We start from the raw sequence: 19,949 nt of genomic DNA on the forward strand, positions 1-19,949 counted from the left end.
CTTATTTAATGTGGTACTAGAGGTTCTAGCCAGAGCAATCAGACAAGACAAAGAAATAAAAGGCATCCATATCAGAAAAGAAGAAGTAAAGGTATCACTTTTTGCAGATGATATGATCCTATACATCAAAAACCCCAAAGAATCCACAAAAAGACTACTAGAAACAATAAGCCAATATAGTAAGGTCGCAGGATACAAAATTAACATACAGAAGTCCATAGCCTTTCTATATGCCAACAATGAAACAACTGAGAATGAACTCAAAAGAATAATCTCCTTCACAATTGCAACAAAAAAAATAAAATACTTAGGAATAAACATAACAAAGAATGTAAAGGACTTATATAATGAAAACTATAAACCATTGTTAAGAGAAATCGAAAAAGATATAATGAGATGGAAGAATATTCCTTGTTCTTGGTTAGGAAGAATAAATATAATCAAGATGGCCATATTACCCAAAGCAATATACAAATTTAATGCAATTCCCATAACTCCAATGACATTTTTTAAAGAAGTAGAGCAAAAAATCATCAGATTTATATGGAACTATAAAAAACCCCTAATAGCCAAAGCAATCCTAAAGAAAAAGAATGAAGCTGGGGGCATTACAATACCTGACTTCAAACTATATTATAGGGCCACGACAATCAAAACAGCATGGTATTGGCAGAAAAGTAGACACTCAGACCAATGGAACAGAATAGAAAGTCCAGAAATAAAACCACATATATATAGTCAAATAATTTTTGATAAAGGGGCCAAGAACATACAATGGAGAAAAGAAAGCCTCTTCAATAAATGGTGCTGGGAAAACTGGAAAGGCACATGCAAAAGAATGAAACTGGACTACAGTTTGTCCCCTTGTACTAAAATTAACTCAAAATGGATCAAAGATTTAAACATAAGACCTGAAACAATAAAGTACATAGAAGAAGACATAGGTACTCAACTCATGGACCTGGGTTTTAAAGAGCATTTTATGAGTTTGACTCCAAAGGCAAGAGAAGTGAAGGCAAAAATTAATGAATGGGACTACATCAGACTAAGAAGTTTTTGCTCAGCAAGAAAAACTGATAACAAAATAAACAGAAAGCCAACTAAATGGGAAATGATATTTTCCAACAACAGCTCAGATAAGGGCCTAATATCCAAAATATACAAAGAACTCATAAAACTCAACAACAAACAAACAAACAATCCAATAAAAAAATGGGAAGAGGACATGAACAGACACTTCTCCCAGGAAGAAGTACAAATGGCCAACAGATATATGAAAAGATGCTCATCTTCTTTAGTTATTAGAGAAATGCAAATCAAAACTGCAATGAGATACCACCTCACACCTGTTAGATTAGCTATTATTAACAAGGCAGGTAATAGCAAATGTTAGAGAGGGTGTGGAGAATAAGGAACCCTCATCCACTGTTGGTGGGAATGTAAAGTAGTACAACCATTATGGAAGAAAGTATGGTGGTTCCTCAAAAAACTGCAAATAGAACTACCTTATGACCCAGCAATCCCTCTACTGGGTATATACCCCAAAAACTCAGAAACATTGATACATAAAGACACATGCAGCCCCATGTTTATTGCAGCATTGTTCACAGTTGCCAGGACATGGAAACAACCAAAAAGCCCGTCAATAGATGACTGGATAAAGAAGATGTGGCACATATACACTATGGAATACTACTCAGCCATAAGAAATGATGACATCAGAACATTTACAGCAAAATGGTGGGATCTTGATAACATTATACGAAGTGAAATAAGTAAATCAGAAAAAAAACAGGAACTGCATTATTCCATACGTAGGTGGGACATAAAAGTGAAACTAAAAGACATTGATAAGAGTGTGGTGGTTACGGGGGGAGGGAGGAAAGGAGAGGGAAAGGGGGAGGGGGAGGGGCACAAAGAAAACTAGATAGAAGGTGACAGAGGACAATCTGACTTTGGGTGATGGGTATGCAACATAATTGAAAGACAAGATAACCTGGACTTGTTATCTTTGAATATATGTATCCTGATTTATTGATGTCTCCCCATTAAAAAAATAAAATTAAAAAAAAAAAGAAAGAAAGAAAGATTGGACTTCAACACTAAAAAAAAAAAAAAAAATAGTTATATAAAGATCACATTTTAAGAAAAGTCCACTACAGCAAGTATGGAAGGTACCTATGTATGTAAAAAGATATGTCATATAGAAAAGGAATATATATATGTGTATATCTGTAGATTAGTTTCAGCATAATACTCCAGGAAACTGCAGTATTGCCTTTGGAGAGACAAATCAGATAGGAAGGTTTATTTTTCACTGTGATTTATTTTGTACTACTTTAAGTTTTTTCATCACATGTATGTATCATATTAATCTTTGAGGTAAAAAACAAAATTTAATAAAAATGTTCATCCTCTTTCAGAGAAGTTGTATGCATGCAAATTTTAAAACTCTCTCTCAAAATGTTCCATAATGTAACACCGGCGGCCGAGGCCAGGGAGGTCCACATTGGATTTGGACTGACGGTAGAGAAACTGAGGAGCCGGAAAGCATTGGGCCGTTACCGTTTAATAAAGTCTCACAAAGGCACATGAGCACAGGCAGGGAAAAATCTCTTCTCCAGCACAAATGGCAAGAAATGCTCCTCACAGTGGCAGGCAGGCAACCCACATCCACAATCCCCCTGATCGCCAGCACCTCTGCCAGGTGCTTATGCACTAATCAAGCAACGTGCTTGCAGCTGGTACACCAGCAAGCAAGCCTAACACAGCTGCCCTACACATTACTTTAAACCAGTTCTTTAATCTGTTAAAAACAAAAAAACAGACCCAAAATGGAGTTGCTCATCTAATCCCCATGTCACCAAATTAAGACTTAATTACATTCTTAGCTCTCCCATAAAGGTAATTGAAACCAGTCAATCGAGAATCATCAACTAAGCACTATTTAAGTAACCTTCCTGATAGGCCCCTGATATCCCCTAGAGCCACGGACCGGTACCGGTCCACAGAGAAAGAATAAATAACTTACATTATTTCCGTTTTATTTATATTTAAGTCTGAACGATGTTTTACTTTTTTAAAATGACCAGATTCCCTCTGTTACATCCGTCTAAGACTCACTCTGGACGCTTGACTTGGTCACGTGATACATTTATCCATCCCACCCTAAAGGCCGGTCCGTGAAAATATTTTCTGACATTAAACCAGTCCGTGGCCCAAAAAAGGTTGGGGACCACTGCCCTAGAGCAGAGGTCGGCAAACTAGGCTTGCAAGCCACATGCGGCTCTTTGGCCCCTTGAGTGTGGCTCTTCCACAAAATAACATGTGCGGGCACTACCTCGATAAGGAATGTACCTACCTATATAGTTTAAGTTTAAAAAATTTGGCTCTCAAAATAAATTTCAATCGTTGTACTGTTGATATTTGGCTCTGTTGACTAATGTGTTTGCCAACCACTGCCCTAGAGAAAAGTAACTTTTTAATAACCAACCCACTTTTTGGACTAGTATAATATCCTTATTCCATTTCCTTCTGCCTATAAAAGTCTTTCATTTTTTTATAGGTTTTTGAAGCTCTTTTCTAACCACTAGATGAAATACTGATTTGAATTGATTTTTTGCTCAAATAAACTCTTAGATGTTTTAAGTATGCCTCAGTTTATCTTTAATGAAGCTCTTTGCCTTTCCTGACCACTCAATTTAAGTTAAAGCATAGCTTTTTAAACTCTTTATTATCTTATTAGATATAGCCTAGCATATTCTAGCTGGGCTAATAATAAAATTAACAGATTCTTTTTTTTTTTTTTTTTTTCATTTTTCTGAAGCTGGAAACAGGGAGAGACAGTCAGACAGACTCCCGCATGCGCCCCCCGGGGATCCACCTGGCACGCCCATCAGGGGCGGTGCTCTGCCCCCCAGGGGGCGATGCTCTGCCCATCCTGGGCGTCGCCATATTGCGACCAGAGCCACTCTAGCGCCTGAGGCAGAGGCCACAGAGCCATGCCCAGCGCCGGGGCCATCTTTGCTCCAATGGAGCCTTGGCTGCGGGAGGGGAAGAGAGAGACAGAGAGGAAAGCGCAGCGGAGGGGTGGAGAAGCAAATGGGCGCTTCTCCTATGTGCCCTGGCCGGGAATCGAACCCGGGTCCTCCGCACGCTAGGCCGACGCTCTACCGCTGAGCCAACCGGCCAGGGCTAAAATTAACAGATTCTTAAGGTGGTGGTGAAACCAGAAATATCGGTGTTCATGCTGCCTGTCACCATTTCAACCAAATAAGTAGAGACAGAGATTGAATGAATCTTTTATACATGCTTTATTCAGATGGCCAGTGTAATGCTGGTGGCTGAGGCCAGGCGGGTTGTCGGGCAAGCTGTGTTAGGCCTACTCGCTAGTGTACCAGCTGCAAGCACTTTGCGTGATTAGTGCATGAGCATGTGGCAGTGGCAAGGGTGCATGGCCTACATAAGGCTATGGGTGCTTGCACTATGGGAGAAATGGGGGATTGCAAATGCACGAATTGTCTGCCCACCACTGTGAGGGGCCATTTTGCTGTTTGCTTGCCTAAGAGGTAGTTTTCCCTGCCTGTGTGCTGATCTGCCGTTGTGAGAATTTATTAAATGAAATGGCCCAACCCTTTCTGGCTCTGCAGTTTTTCTATCATCTGCCCAAATCCAATGTGAACCTGTCTGGCCTCAGCCATTGACATTACACAGGTTTTCACTGAATTCGGGTAGATGGTAGAGGAACTTAGGCGCTATAGTGTCGGGCCATACCAGTTTATTAGAGGCTCACTAAGACAGGCGAGCAAATAAGCAACAAAAGGAAAAGAGCTAATAAGGAAATTTTGCTTTTTGCAGTGAAAGGCAAGGGAGCAGGAAAAACCACACATCCCAGTGGTGAAACAGTGATCTGGGAGAATTGCTGCCCAGGAAAAGCACCTGCAGCCTTACACAGACCACACACACATGGCGCTGCCACACACACACACACACCAATCAAGGAACATGCTTGCAGCCAGTAAACCCACAAGCAAGCCTAACACAACTGTTTTCCCCACAGCCAGCTATCTAAGGCTTCCAAAGCCGTCTCAACCCCCTATCCTGACCCAACTTTTTTGTAAGGGGAAGAAAAGGGTAGGTAAAGGTTTCCAAATTTCAAGTGAAAGTTAAACAGATCACAGGCAAAGTGAATTCAATCATAGTCAGTGGGGCATTCTGTCATTGGAGCACAAAAAGTTTGCTTGCAGAACCCTGGGGCACAGAAGTGGACTACTTGCAGATCTCCTAAGTTATGCAGGCTTTCTCAGGAATTCCAGCTCCTGAAACAAAGCCTCAACTTGCATTAACCATCAAGACCACTGACTACAACCAAAGCCACCATTACTCAAGCTGAAATTTTAACGCTTGAGTCCCCCTATCAGTGGTTAAGCCAAGGCTCCTTTCCTAAAGCCGGTTTCTCTAAATTTGTTGGGCAGAAAAGGGGGACGCCTCCTTCTGGGTGTTGTTTCTTAATAAACAGCTTAAAAATCAGTCTCCCAAGAGGCAGTTTCAGGGTAGCAAAATTTTGGTCCTTTCAGAACTCAAAGCCAGTGGAAACAGGAGCGTAGAGATAACAAGAAAAAGGAAAAACCTAAACCTAAACCTTTCAAAGGAAGCACAGCAAGATTCTTATGTTTCCAGGCTGGAGAGGGACTTTGAATTGCTGTCGTTATTGTTGCTGAACAGTGTGATTCTTTGAAAAATATTTCTCTGCCTTGGTTTTTCCATAGATTGCGAACTTCTACTACGATGTAAAGAACGGTATTAGTGAGGGCCTTGTCTGCACGTCAGCGGCTTTAGCAGATAATAGATATTTCTGCCACTACCAGGATAGGCGCTCCCCGTGCATCCTGCGGACCCCTCGGGGCGACCCCCTATTCCATCCTCCTCCATACTCTTTTATACCGCGCCTCCCCCACGATTTATACCCATGTTGGCACCGCCGGCCTCGCACCCCCGCGCCGCGACCCAGGTGGAACGGCCCGTGACGTCACGAGGCCGCGCTCAATCAGCAGCGGCGTTGGGAAAATTTAAACTCAAAGGCAGAACCGCCCGTGTGCACAGCCACGCCAGCTGCGGAGCGTCTGGGCCAGTGCGCTGGGGCCCTAACTAACTGGTCGGATGGCGGAGGAGGGTGCCGTCGCCGTCTGCGTGCGGCTCCGGCCGCTCAACAGCAGGTAGGTGTGCGGGGCCGCGGCGGCGTCCGGGAGGCCCGGCGCGAAGCCGGAGGGCCGAGCCCTGCGGGGGCTCCTGAGCTCTGCCTCCGAGCGCGCTGCTGGCCAGCTGGGCCGCTGACCCTCTGTTCGCCTGGCCCCGTGGTCTGTAACGTGACAGGGAAGACCCGGAGGGTTTAGATACGTTCCTTCTGCGCTCTCTCTGAAGGGGAGTGTAACTCGGTCTCGCTGACGTTAGGACCTCCCCCTGCGCTGCTTTCCCTGCCGCTGCTTTGCCCACCCACCCCTGGGAAGGCGTGTCCGCAGGAGCCTCACCGGCCCTCGGCAGTCCTCTTACACCGACTGTCTCCCTTGGCTGTCTGCTCCTTAAGAGCAAGACCTAGTCTGCCTTTTTGCTTTGTATTCAGTACGTACTCGAGACTTCAGATAGTGACTGAATACAACATGCAGAAAGCTGAATGGCTGATATTTATCCATACGGATTTCTTTTAGCACGGAGTCCCTTAAACAGATACTGCAGTCGTTGCCCTGTGGCTCTTACTTTTGAGCGGGGCGGGCAAGGCAGAGCAGGGCGGCAGGGAGACAAAATAGACAATATAGAATGTTAAAACGGGTAGATATTGGAGTAATAAATGCGATAGAGTAAAGGCAGGGAGGGGAAATAATAAAGTCTGTTTGCTTCTGTGGTCTCTTGGCTTTCGCCCGTAAAGAAACTATTACATCTTGACAAGTGTCATGATAGGCCGATGGAGAGTGTTTGCTAGAGGAGTCATAGCCCTTCCGTCAGATGACAGTTTAGGGGAGAGGCCGGACCCCCATCAGGAAACTCCTGACACTTTCCGTGAGTGAAAAAATAAAGTTACTTAATGGAAAGATTAGCCAACATTCAACAGTGGAGTTGACTCTGTTATCTTGTGGGAACCTTCAGATAGTTGATTTGTAGGGAGTTAGGATTTATATAGGAATTTAGAGGAAGATAAGGTTGAAGAGAGAAATAAACATGATCTCGTGTGCCATATTAAGCACCTCAGATGATTTTTATTGGTTTTAAAGGAGAGGAACCTAAGCAGAGTTGCATTTTGAATGTATCTTTTCAGCTACTGGTACTGGGTAAGAGGGTGGCAGGGAAGAGCTTCACAAGGGAGCGCCCATGAGAGGGCAGGAGGTTACTGAGTCCTGTTTGAAAGACTTGACCCTTTTCCATAGTGGGTGGATTTCCCATAGTCCTCTGATATATGGTATCAGTCATTGCTGTCTTTTAAAATATTCAGAAAACAAAATGTTTTAAATTATCTTCCATATAACACGGCTTCTATGACCAGTTATAGTAAAATGTGCTGTTTTGTTTTAGAGAAGAAGCTCTTGGAGATGCTACCCAGGTTTATTGGAAAACTGACAATAATGCTATTTATCAAGTTGATGGGAGCAAATCCTTCAATTTTGGTAAGGTTATAATAGCATCAAAAGTTAATCTGCAACATGGTTTGAATTGCTTATACATGGATTGTTTTCAAAAAATTCATTGGAAAAAAAAGTTAATCTGTTACTCTGTTCCTATTAAGAGTAAAAAGGCTTTTATATAATACTGAATTTGCATTAAAGGTGAAACTAAACCTTCTGTTAATTGTGTCAATGGAAACTTTAAAATTGTTCATTCATGGATGATAAGTGAGATAATAAATTGATATTTAAAACACAGTTCTAGTCAGAGTGCCTTATAACTAAACATCATTTTTCCTCTTATTTATAGTGTGGTTCTGGCCTAAAACTCTGTTAGCCTATAATATGTTAATGTCAAGTCATATTTAAGATTTTTCAATTTTGTATTTTTTCCACAATTATTTTCAAGAAATCTCTATAAACAATAATAGTGAGGCTATTCCTTCTTTACTGGAATACAGCAAGAACCCACCCGTTTTTGTGTAGCTTATCATACAGTCAGAAAAAAGACTTTAAACAAGTAGTTACACTTCTGACGACATAAGCCTTGCGGGACTTTAGAGTGGGGGATCTAACTAGTTTAGGTGTCTAAAATGGTACTGATTAAACTGAGACCTGCAGGATGACAGAGAGCTAGGTAGGACAAAGGGACTTGGAGGCCCTAAAGGTTGACTAGCCTGATTTATTGTATAGAGTGCTGCCAATGCGCCACACACATTTCTAAGCACTTCGTTTCAATATTAACTCATCTAATCCCCTAACAAGCCTATGCAGTAGGTGCTGTGTGACTGGTACTATTCCATTTTAAAACAGAGGGGCCAGAATCACACAGCTGGCAAGTGGACATCAGGCTCCAGATCTATATTCCAGCCACACTGTCATGCTGCCAAAGAGTAGTGAGGTACCAAAGAGTGCAGTGAGGTCCTCTCAACAACCTTAGGAGTAAGAATGATTAGCTTGTCAACTTAATGTTAAAGTAGAAAACCAACATATAAGGTTGTAGGGCAAAGATATATATAGTAGAAAAAATGATTCCTGGTAAAGGACTATTTGAAGTATTACCATATTTTTTTTTTTTAAGGTAAAGCACTACGTGCTAGAGGTTATAAAATAAAAAATAAGGGATGCACAATCACTTCGACTCAGGTGCTACAGTTTCTCAGTGACCATACATGCCCATAGAGGATTTTGACTCACTCACCTATCTGAAGACGGTATTAAGATTTGAATCATCCTGCCATCTCTCCTTGCTCAGAAATCATGATGCCTAAGCAGCCTTCAGATGGCACTTTGGTTTTTGTTATAGTTTTGCCAACAGGGAAGATATATGGGCATGGTTCAAGCAGTAGGCTCCCTCAATTTTTCATTGCAGGTTGATAAATATTCCTCCTGGTTCACAAACCCGTTTCTTGTGAGCTTTGTAATGTGAGGCTGCCACTGCAAGAGTGGCCCATTTTTAATGTGCTAAAAAATGCAGAGGACCACATCCTAGACTAGTGAATTCATCATGGCAAATGCTGTCCTAAGCCAGCCTTTAGCAACCAGCAAACTGGTCATTCCCTCTAAATTCAGCTTTTTGTAGTACCTTTGTTCCAAATGTTTGCTGTTACTGGTTTAGTTTGAACTAGACCTTCTTGCTTCTACATTCGGGAACTGAAGGACAGAGACGTGAACCACCTTGTCCAAAGTCACACAGCTTATAAGGCTCAGAACCAGGATTTCTGGTCAGTCTGATTCCAGACCCCATATTTAGCCACTATGTCTCTTTGAAAGCCCATAACATGGATGTCATGTATTTTTACTGTGTGAAGACTGACGCATTTTACCTTATAGAGCAGGGGTCCCCAAACTACGGCCCGGCCTGAGGGCCACATGCGGCCCCCTGAGGCCATTTATCCGGCCCCCGCCGCACTTCTGGAAGGGCACCTTTTTCATTGGTGGTCAGTGAGAGGAGCATAGTTCCCATTGAAATATTGGTCAGTTTGTTGATTTAAATTTACTTGTTCTTTATTTTAAATATTGTATTTGTTCCCGTTTTGTTTTTTTTACTTTAAAATAAGATATGTGCAGTGTGCATAGGAATTTGTTCATAGTTTTTTTTATAGTCCGGTCCTCCAACGGTCTGAGGGACAGTGAACTGGCCCCCTGTGTAAAAAGTTTGAGGACCCCTGCTATAGAGTCTTGTATTTCCACAGGACCAAAAAGTTGAAGAAAATGTTGTGCCTTAAATATTTTATACCATATTCTGACAATTTAATTTCTTTGAGCAATTACTAATTCAAGAATGAAAACTCAGTTTGTTTGGTTTAACTTACATATATATATATTTTTTTAGATCGTGTCTTTCATAGTAATGAAACCACTAAAAATGTTTATGAAGAAATAGCAGTACCAATCATAGATTCTGCTATACAAGGCTACAATGGTTTGTATTCACTGCAGAAACATTTTAATCTTGGGTATCTGTACAACAAATATTGATAGTTTACGATGAACAAAACAGAAACAGAAGCAATGTCACAGGGAACAGATGAACAGCTGTCAGAGAAGGGGGAAGTGGGGATAAGATCAAAGGTGAAGGGGTTAGCCAAATTACATATATATAACTCATAGCTACGGACAGGAGGATAGCAGTCCCCAGAGAGAAAGGGAATGAAGGTGGGGAGGGGGGAAAGGGGGTGAAATGGGAATGGAAAGAGACCTTGCAGAGGGCAGGGGGCACGATGTGGTGGGTAGAGGCTGATGTATTGAGTGGGACACTTGAAACCATGTCAACAAAATAAATTAAAAATAAAAATACATATTGATAAGTTAGACACTATAGTCTCATTTTTAATCTTTGTTGTGTGTGTGTGTGTTGTTTTTGCAGGTACTATATTTGCCTATGGGCAGACTGCTTCAGGGAAAACATATACCATGATGGGTTCAGAAGATCATTTGGGAGTAATACCCAGGGCAATTCATGACATCTTCCAAAAAATTGAGAAGGTAAATAACTTAGCTAAATTTCTAGTATGTACAGGTAAAAATAGTAATAATAGGATAGCAACTTCAGTGTTCTCTTATAACTCTGAAAGGAAGTAGATTTACAGTTATCTCAGAATTATCCAGGGGGAGAAAAGAAGGGCATGACATAGATTCACTTTTTTCCCCACAAACTTACTTTAGAGCTTCAAGTGCTTCATTCTTTGCCTTAAATCCTGAGACAGTAATACTCCTACCACAGAGTGGGCGGTCAGGAACAGGAAGGTTATCAGACTGGGTAGCTCCTCATTGCTTTGTTTACCGACCAGTGATTCCCGAGGAGCAGTAAAAAATAGATGTAGGTAAAAGACGAGGGAAGCAGAGGACCAGATAAGACAACCTAATTAGGTAAAAGTTTTATTTTATTTAAATTAGGTTTTTTATTGTTATTTTTATGATTTTTAATGTTCTTATTTGAACATCTGTGAATAGCATTTATTTTGAGGTCATAGAGTTGGACTCTTCTAATTCTGATACTATTCTGAAACTGCTTGTGCTTTTGTTTTTGTATTTATCATTGCTAACAGAATCATAAGGAGATTTTTTGTTTTTCTGTTTGTTTTATGAAGATAATTTCTCAAACAATATTTTAATATTGCCACAGAAGCATTTAGTATTAGGTTTTCATAATTGGGTGACCTGTAATGTTTTTATATGTATTTTTTTCCTCTAGTGTCCTGATAGGGAATTTCTCTTACGTGTGTCTTACATGGAGATCTACAATGAAACCATTGCAGATTTACTTTGTGACACTCGAAAAATGAAGCCTTTAATAATTCGAGAAGACTTCAATGTGAGTAGAAGAGTTAACAAAGTGGCTCAAAAAAGAGATAATTTATTGGGATTATTGTTCTTGAACATTTACCTTTAATTTCTATATTTTTTTAAGTATCTCCTGTATATAGGGTTTGTGTTATGTTTTCTTAAGCATTTATAGAGATCATCTTTTAAGTAATACAGAAATGGACAAAAGTACATTTACAGTATAACACAAATAATACAATAATTAATAAGTAATAATACAAGAATAAACTCTATGGCCCTGGACAATTGGCTCAGTCGCTTAAGAGCATCGTCCTAAAACAACAAGGTTGTGGGTTCCATCCCCAGTCAGGGCACACACAGGAAGCAACCAAAAAATGCAAGACTGAGTAGAACAACAAATGCTCCCCTACCCTCCTCCCCTCTTTTCTCTCCCTTCTTCTCTCTGTCTCTCTAAAAATAAATAAAAATTAAACCCTAGCCAGGTAACTCAGTTGGTAGGAGCATCATCTGGGAGCACAGAGGTTGCTGGATCAATTCGCCAGTCAGGGCACATACAAGAGCAACTCAGTGTTCCTGTGTGTGTGTGTGTGTGTGTGTGTGTGTGTGTGTCTCCCTGCCTCTCTTTAAAAAGACGAAACAAAACTATTTTGTGTACTCAGAACTGTAAACTACTTTTGCCCACACCTGTATGTGTGGTTTTAAATATTGACAGTTGTAATATACACTGCTCACAAAAATTAGGAGTTATTTTATAGCTTCATTTGGAAATACTTAAATTTTTGTGAGCAGTATATATTGATGTAAGTTCCTAAAAGGAGCAAGAAAGAAGTTTCAGGTTAGAATTTGATGTGCTTTGATATAGTAAATAAATTGTAAATATATATTATAAGTTTATTTGTTATTTTCATACTCTAGTTTCCATTTTGCACTTTTAATTTCTACAAATGAATTTTATCGTAGTTAACACTTTCTTTTTGATATGCATTTTTAAGTGACTTCTATTCCTCTACTCTTCCCATAATTAAACTTGTTTCAGAGGAACGTGTATGTGTCTGACCTCACAGAAGAAGTTGTTTATACATCAGAAATGGCTTTGAAGTGGATCAGAAAGGGAGAAAGTAAGACTTTATGCTGTGTTTCTTCAAAACATTGTTAAAAACTATTCTATTGCATGTATTTAGGGGCTTCAAATCACACTTTCACTTTTAAGCTAAAGTAAAAGTTCATGGGGTTTTTTTTGGACTTTAATATATACAGCTGAAATATGACTCTTTGCTTATAGAGAACAGACATTATGGAATTACAAAGATGAATCAAAGAAGCAGTCGTTCTCATACCATTTTTAGGATGGTAGGTAATTCTTTCTCTTATTTGGTCTTTCTAATTAAGAATGCACTAATGGTTCTACAAGATGCCTTTTTTGTCTAGATTTTGGAAAGTAGAGAGAAAGGGGAACCTTCTAACTGTGAAGGAGCTGTCAAAGTGTCCCATTTGGTGAGTACTGATGAACCATGATAATGTGCCATATAGTCCAAAGCAAAGCTGAATTCATCTGCTAGATGTTTGGTTTCATAAGAACAGTTAGCTGGTCTGCCCTGTGGTGGCACAGTGGATAAAAGATTGACCTGGAATGCTGAGGGTGCCAGTTCAAAACCCTTAGATTGCCTGGTCAGGGCACATACAAGAGCAACTACTACAAGTTGATGCTTCCCGCTTCTCCCCACCTCCCTCTCTTCTCCTCCTCTCCCCATCTCTCCCCCCCCCAAAATCAAGAAATAAGAATTTTTTAAAAAATGTTTTTTAAAACTGTTAACTAAATAGTTACAATTATTTATAAATAGTTTAGTGTCATATGTCACATGAAATTACAAGCTGAAATGCAGGAAGGATTCAGAGGATCTTTCTTCCTATAATATGGCTGCTATCTCCTAAAATGTGGATGTTAGGGTTTGAGGCGTTTTCTAACCAGTGATGAAGGGGGACTTGGGGGTTTGGTTTTTTGTCTTGTTTTTTCCTACACATTGAAGAATTAAAGTAATCTTGGAATTGTGTGGGGGTGTGGGAGGAGTCTTTGTTTTTTGGTTTTTTAATCTAGCCAGTAGAATTGAACTTGGAAAATAAAAAACTAAGTGGAATGGTTTAAAAATAAATCACATTATCCAAGTTCATTCTTAAGTATAATAAGAAAATCTATCTTACATTATAAGCACAGTGTTTTAGACTATAAATCCCTTGAAACAAAGAGGGATATTTCTTTCATTTGTAGCCCCAAGACATTGTACATAGTGTATGTTTAATACCTGTTTTTTGAATAAGTGGCTGTAAGCATTATGTGAACATTCCTTTTTTCACATAAATAAGTCTTATTGCTGTCCCTTTTCATGCTTCCTTTTAATTCTTTATTATAGTTTCATTCTCCATCTTCACGGCCTAAATTCTTTAGCTTGATGTGGGATGTGACTTAAGATTACTCTATCTGACTTGAAAACTTAAGAGGGAAAAAGTAATAAATCTATATTATATTTGTTCAGTTTTAGATTTTGAAAAATTACTCTTATTTACCTAATTTTAGTTTACCTCACTGTACAAGTAAAAGTTTATTTTAGGAAACTAGTCTTGCTTTAATTTAACAAAAAACACAAAAACTGATGTCTGTTTTGATTTCCAAACCTGACCCGTAATATTTCACTACAATTCCAACTTTTAATAATTTAGCTTTAGTACTTTAAACGTATTCAGTGATTCATTTGGTGGCTTTTCTCATGTGATGCTCTGTCATCTGACCGTAGATACCATCTGGTCCAACAACGTTTCAGCTTTCTCACTTACTCCTAAGTATCTTCTTGGGAAGAAGTTTTCACCAGAGTCATTTCCTAGCTCTTTGTAGATAGCCTTTGAGTGTCTCCTGGCCTTTCTGTGATAATATCCAGGTTCTCCTAGCTGTGCTGCTTCTCTATTCCCTTTTGCAGCCTCTTTTCTCTTGCCCTTCCAACAAAAACATGGTGTTCTGTGGCTGTTCTTACTTCCTGTGGTTGACCTCAGACATTATCATTTGTCTGTTAATGATGGCCAGATGTTTACCTGGAGCCTCTGAGGTCTAATATATGTCTTCCTAAATGTTATAATCGTATGTCTCATTGTTGTCCAAACTTCACAGTGTCTAAAACTAAATTAATTTCTTTCTATGATAGTGAATATTTCATTTTTTCCAGTAGTACCAGCATTATCCTGATCACCTAGGCTGGAAATCCAGGTCGTTTTGACTCTTTTCCTCCTTCCCTTTTGTCCAGTTATCATTATTTTTTACTGATTCCATCTTTCAACGTTCACATTGGTGTCATACTCACTTAGGTTCTCATCTCTTGAATTACTCCACATTTTCCTGGGCCTGGCCTCCCTGACTGGTCGCCTTTCTTCAGTCAGTCATGCAGATTTTGAATGTTATTAAGCACTGCTTTTGTTGGATCACTTCCTTAGACAAGATCTGGCCACTGTTAATTACCCTATCTAATTTTACTTTCTTCTCCACGTGCACTCCTCTCTTATAGATGTTTGGGCCTCTTAGTATCTTTGAACGCTAATGCCGGTTCCCATCTTTATACCTTAATTCATGCTGACTTCATTACCACTTTGCCCTGTTATTATGTATCCAGGTCACCTGTACTAGATACTCTACAAGAAAGATTAGAATTCTGAGTGTTTAGAGAAAGAAGTATCTGAGCTAGAGCTATCAAGAAAGGGTACAGAATTACCTGCTATCCCAGCAAGTCTCCACAGAGAGAATTAATTTAAATCTCTGTCTTTAAATGCATTAAGAATATTTACTGAACCTTGACCAAGTTGTGAGCACAGTACTAGGCTCTTGAAATTAAAGGAATAAAGAAGAATAAAGAAGACATCCTACTACTTACCATCCCCACTGCTACCTGCGTAGCTAGCCCAACCCACCATCGCAGCTGCCTCCTAACTGAGCCCCCTGCTGCCGCTCTTGCCCCTCCCCAATCCTTTCTCCACCTACAGTTCACAGTTGATCCTTCAGAGAGTTAAATCGAGACACACCACACTTGCTTAAAGCCCTCTCATGGTTTCCCACTGCAGTTACAAAATCCAGAGTTCTTCCCCTTGCTTACTCCTTCTTGTCCTGTCTGCTTCACTCTGCCATGCTGCCCTTTCTATCTTTTGAACGTACGAAGCTCATTGCTGCTTTGTGACTGGGTGCACTATCTATTCTTTATTCTGGAGTATGGTTCCCTTGGTCTTTGCACATCTGGCTTCCTCTTCTCTATCATTTCTAATTTTAGCATAATGGGAGGCCTTCCCCAACCCCCCAATCCAAAGAACCTTCTCTGTCCCTTCCTCTTTTCTCTTCCAGTATGCTCTTTAAGATATCTGTATTACACTTACCATGATGTGTTTCCTACCTGTTTGCCTTTTTCTGTCTTCTCACCACTTCCTCCTCTCCTCATCCCACCCCATGTAAAATATAAGCTCTGTGAGAGCAAGGACTTTATTTGTCCAGATCACTGCTGCATCTCTAGCACCTAACATACTGCTTACAGCAGGGGTCCCCAAACTACGGGCCCGCGGGCCACATGCGGCCCCCTGAGGCCATTTATCCGGCCGCTGCACTTCCGGAAGAGGCACCTCTTTCATTGGTGGTCAATGAAAGGAGCACATTGACCATCTCATTAGCCAAAAGCAGGCCCATAGTTCCCATTGAAATACTGGTCAGTTTCTTGATTTAAATTTACTTGTTTTTTATTTTAAATATTGTATTTGTTCCCTTTTTTTTTTTTTTTTTTTTTACTTTAAAATAAAATATGTGCAGTGTGCATAGGGATTTGTTCATAGTTTTTTTTATAGTCTGGCCCTCCAACGGTCTGAGGGACAGTGAACTGGCCCCCTGTGTAAAAAGTTTGGGGACCCTGGCTTACAGCATGGTAGCCGATCACTTTTTTTAAATAACATTTGTGAAATGAAAGAGAGTCCCATGCTTTTAAACATGCTGCAGTGTATTCAGAGACACAAATGACACTATAAGAATAAGTCATATCTATAAACGCCTTTTAGTACACAGCTGAAAAAGCAATTCATTCAAGATGTGAGGGATGAAGGATAAAGTGAAGCTACATGGAAGAGGTAGCATTTACCTTTGGTCCTAAAGAAAGAGTAGGGGCATACTAGAAAATTCAAACTAACTAAAAGAGCGTGGCAAAAGATAACACTAGCAAGTGTGGAAGCAATGAGGGGTATGGGCCATGGCGAGTGTAGTTCAGCACGGTGAGTGGGTAAGAGTAAGTAGTGGGTGGCTAGAAGGCTGGAGCAACACACATGCCAGATTGAAAAGAATCGTGTTCACCATGGCAAAGTATTGAACGTTGTGTAGGAAACAGAGAACCTGTCTGGCAGCATTATGGAAAATACATTATATCAGGAACAAGATGTAGAGCTTAGTTTGACTCAGAAAAGGGAAGGTCTACCCAGCTGGGTGAGAGACAGGAATTCAGAAGCAGTATTCAGATAAACCAAGCATTTAAAATGGTCTTTCCTTTGTTTGGATTTTATTATTTCAAGTTACCCTTCCTAAAAGTTTATTTCCATGTGTTTCAGAACTTGGTTGATCTTGCAGGCAGTGAAAGAGCCGCTCAGACGGGTGCTGAAGGTAATGAAAACTCATGCAGTATGTTGATCTGAATATTTTCCTGTGCTTTTACAGAGTAGACAGTGTGCCAGCATGCCTTTTAAAAACTAATAAATTAATGGCAGTAATAATTTTCTGATGAAGGTCTTAATGTAAAAGTCAGTTTCTGTAGTTAGATAATCAAGTTACTGGAGCATCAATTAAAAAACTAAAACTGTGCAGTTGATAGGATTATATGGCTAGAAAGTCATGAGAGTACTATGAAAACCAAATTTTCATAATCATTAAAGGAATTCAGGAAGGTAGTGGGATACAAAATTAATATGCTACATTGATAACTCTCATAATACAAATAGCAACCAGTTAGAATATTAAGTGTACAAAAAGACTCCTTTTACAACAATGACTTAAATGATATGAACCTAGGAAGAAACTTAACAAAACTTTTACCAGACCAAAATAAAGAAAACTTTAAAACAGACCTGAGAGACATAACCAATTACTTAAACAAATGGAAAAGCATACTTAGCTGTGAAGGTTCATAATCATAAAGATGTCAAACCCCTCGGTGTTGATGTCCTACAACCTGCCAATGAGACAGTCAGCTGAGGGTGGCATATATCGCCTATATCCACCAAAGCAGAGAGTCCTCAGACCTGTAAACAAGACATAAATGCTTGCTGACTTATTAAGCAACATATTACATATTAAGCAACTTATTACAGCCATAGCTGAATAAAACACCTATAAGTTAACAGCTGTTCAAAATTAGTTGCTGCAGTAGTTTTTGGACATGTGGTAGATTGAAAACTTACATGTCCTTTAACAGGGTGCTGGGTAAATAAATTGATACATTCAGACAGTAGAATTCTACTAAATAAAAAAGAATGAAAAAGACCAATGATTACTGATAGGATGTTTTGCCAAGTGAAAAAAAGGCAAAGTGCAAAAATAGTGTATTTGGGCCTGACCTGTGGTGGCGCAGTGGATAAAGCATTGACCTGCAATGCTGAGTTGATGCTTCCTGCTCCTACCTCCCCTCCTCCCTTCCTCCCTCCCTCTCTCTCTCTCTTTCTAAAATGAATAAATAAAATCTTTAAACAAAATAGTGTATTTGTTATGCTACTATTTGTATCAAAAAAAAGAGAAATTATTATATATGGACTTGTATTTCTAAAACTCTCTAGAAAAATAAATTAATAAAAGTGGTTTCCTGGTATAGGAACAGAAATAGGTTGAATGAAGCATAAAAGTGAGGGACCTTTCTCAGTGTACTTTTTTTTTTAAATGTTAGAGCCATTTGAGCATATTAACAATTTGAAAACTTTGTGGGTTGTGAGCCTATAGGAACTAATTCAGTGGGAAAAGTCTATAGTGGCCTGTATTTGAAGGTTTGGAAAAAAATAAGATTTGAACTGAGGAGTTAGGCTCTTTAAAGAAATGGGTATTTCCTCTTCCTGATTCTTAGTCATCTTTTTTCCTTTTGCTATTTCTCTCAGGTAACAACTTTGCTGATTCACTTAATAGGTGGGAGGAATAGGGAGAGAGCCCCTTCTACCAATGGTATTAAAGGTGGGCTCAGATCTAATCCAAAGCATAGACTTGAGTATCTGATCTTTTAATTTCTGATTTTGCTTATAACTTACTGGTAAATAAGTTTATCATCTAGTACAGAAATCAGTTTTACTTTTCATATTTGTTAATAAATGCAGGTGTGCGACTCAAGGAAGGCTGTAATATAAATCGAAGTTTATTTATTTTGGGACAAGTGATCAAGAGACTTAGTGATGGACAAGTTGGGTAAGTTTATCCCATTGTTCATTTACCTCATAAGCTTATGTTTTTCATTAAATTGAAAATTATGCTAGTTAATGAAAAATAAAAGTACTGGTTTCTTCCGTATATTCAAAAGCCTTTGTGATTCTGTGAGCATGCATGACTTTTTTTCCCATTGACTTGAGTGTAGGGAGAGAGAGAGAAGCATCAACCTGTTGTTCCACTTAATAGTTCCATTTCGTTGTTCATTCACTGGTTGCTTCTCATACGTACCCTGACCGGGAATTGAACCCATAATCTCAGTGTGCCAAAGCAACATTCTATCCAGTGAGCAACCCAGCCAGGGCCATACATGACTTCTTATACATATGACAAGGACCAACTAAATTAACTTTCTTACTTTAAATATTTTTTAGTTAGTAATTTTGATCTGCCTCCTTTTAAACTATAAAGCATTTATTTTTAAAATTGTAACCAATTTAAAGTTCTGCATTAATAAACCAACCATTTTTGTCATATAAAATTCTTACTATTTTTCTTCCCAAACTCGTTTCTCACCAAGTCGTTTCATAAATTACCGAGATAGCAAGTTAACACGAATCCTCCAGAATTCCTTGGGAGGAAATGCCAAAACACGTATTATCTGCACAATTACTCCAGTGTCCTTTGATGAAACTCTTAGTACTCTCCAGGTGAGTTTGATTTTTATCTCCACTTAATATGGGGGGAAATCATCTTGAGGAAGAAAAAAGTGCTAAGATTAGCTATAGTTTATTTTCTAATTAGCATAACATAACTTGTTAAAATAAATGTGTTGTCTACTAAATAGCATTTTTAATTTTTCCAAACTTCAATTATTCATACTTCACCTCCACAATTTTTGCAACATCCAACACTACTGAAATTGCTATATTTTTCTTTAAATAAATCACTTTTTTACCTAATTTATTAGGCAAAAGGAAACAGAAGGAAACTTTTTATCAGTCCTATAAATGAAAACCAGTGTCACTTGCAACAAGTGAAAACTGTGTGTCTTTATAAAAAGCAATAATTCTTAACTTCTTGCTAGCTAATTGTTACTTGCCTTTACT

At 39.2% G+C, this 19,949-nt stretch overlaps 1 protein-coding gene across 2 annotated transcripts in view; it reads left to right on the forward strand.

The window, feature by feature from the left end:
- The first annotated feature begins 6,087 nt into the window (after positions 1-6,087).
- CENPE (centromere protein E) overlaps positions 6,088-19,949 on the forward strand; it is a 65,535-nt gene continuing 51,673 nt past the window's right edge. For both annotated transcript variants that reach the window (XM_066280982.1, XM_066280983.1), the window contains exons 1-11: positions 6,088-6,215; positions 7,564-7,655; positions 9,988-10,077; positions 10,522-10,640; positions 11,350-11,469; positions 12,478-12,559; positions 12,724-12,791; positions 12,870-12,935; positions 17,052-17,103; positions 18,795-18,882; positions 19,421-19,550. In XM_066280982.1, the coding sequence (XP_066137079.1) occupies positions 6,160-6,215; positions 7,564-7,655; positions 9,988-10,077; positions 10,522-10,640; positions 11,350-11,469; positions 12,478-12,559; positions 12,724-12,791; positions 12,870-12,935; positions 17,052-17,103; positions 18,795-18,882; positions 19,421-19,550 (963 nt within the window). In that variant the 5' untranslated portion in view covers positions 6,088-6,159. The remainder of the gene's footprint in view (positions 6,216-7,563; positions 7,656-9,987; positions 10,078-10,521; positions 10,641-11,349; positions 11,470-12,477; positions 12,560-12,723; positions 12,792-12,869; positions 12,936-17,051; positions 17,104-18,794; positions 18,883-19,420; positions 19,551-19,949) is intronic.

Source organism: Saccopteryx bilineata, chromosome 5 (assembly GCF_036850765.1).
Source record: "Saccopteryx bilineata isolate mSacBil1 chromosome 5, mSacBil1_pri_phased_curated, whole genome shotgun sequence".
NCBI classification, from domain to species: domain Eukaryota; kingdom Metazoa; phylum Chordata; class Mammalia; order Chiroptera; family Emballonuridae; genus Saccopteryx; species Saccopteryx bilineata.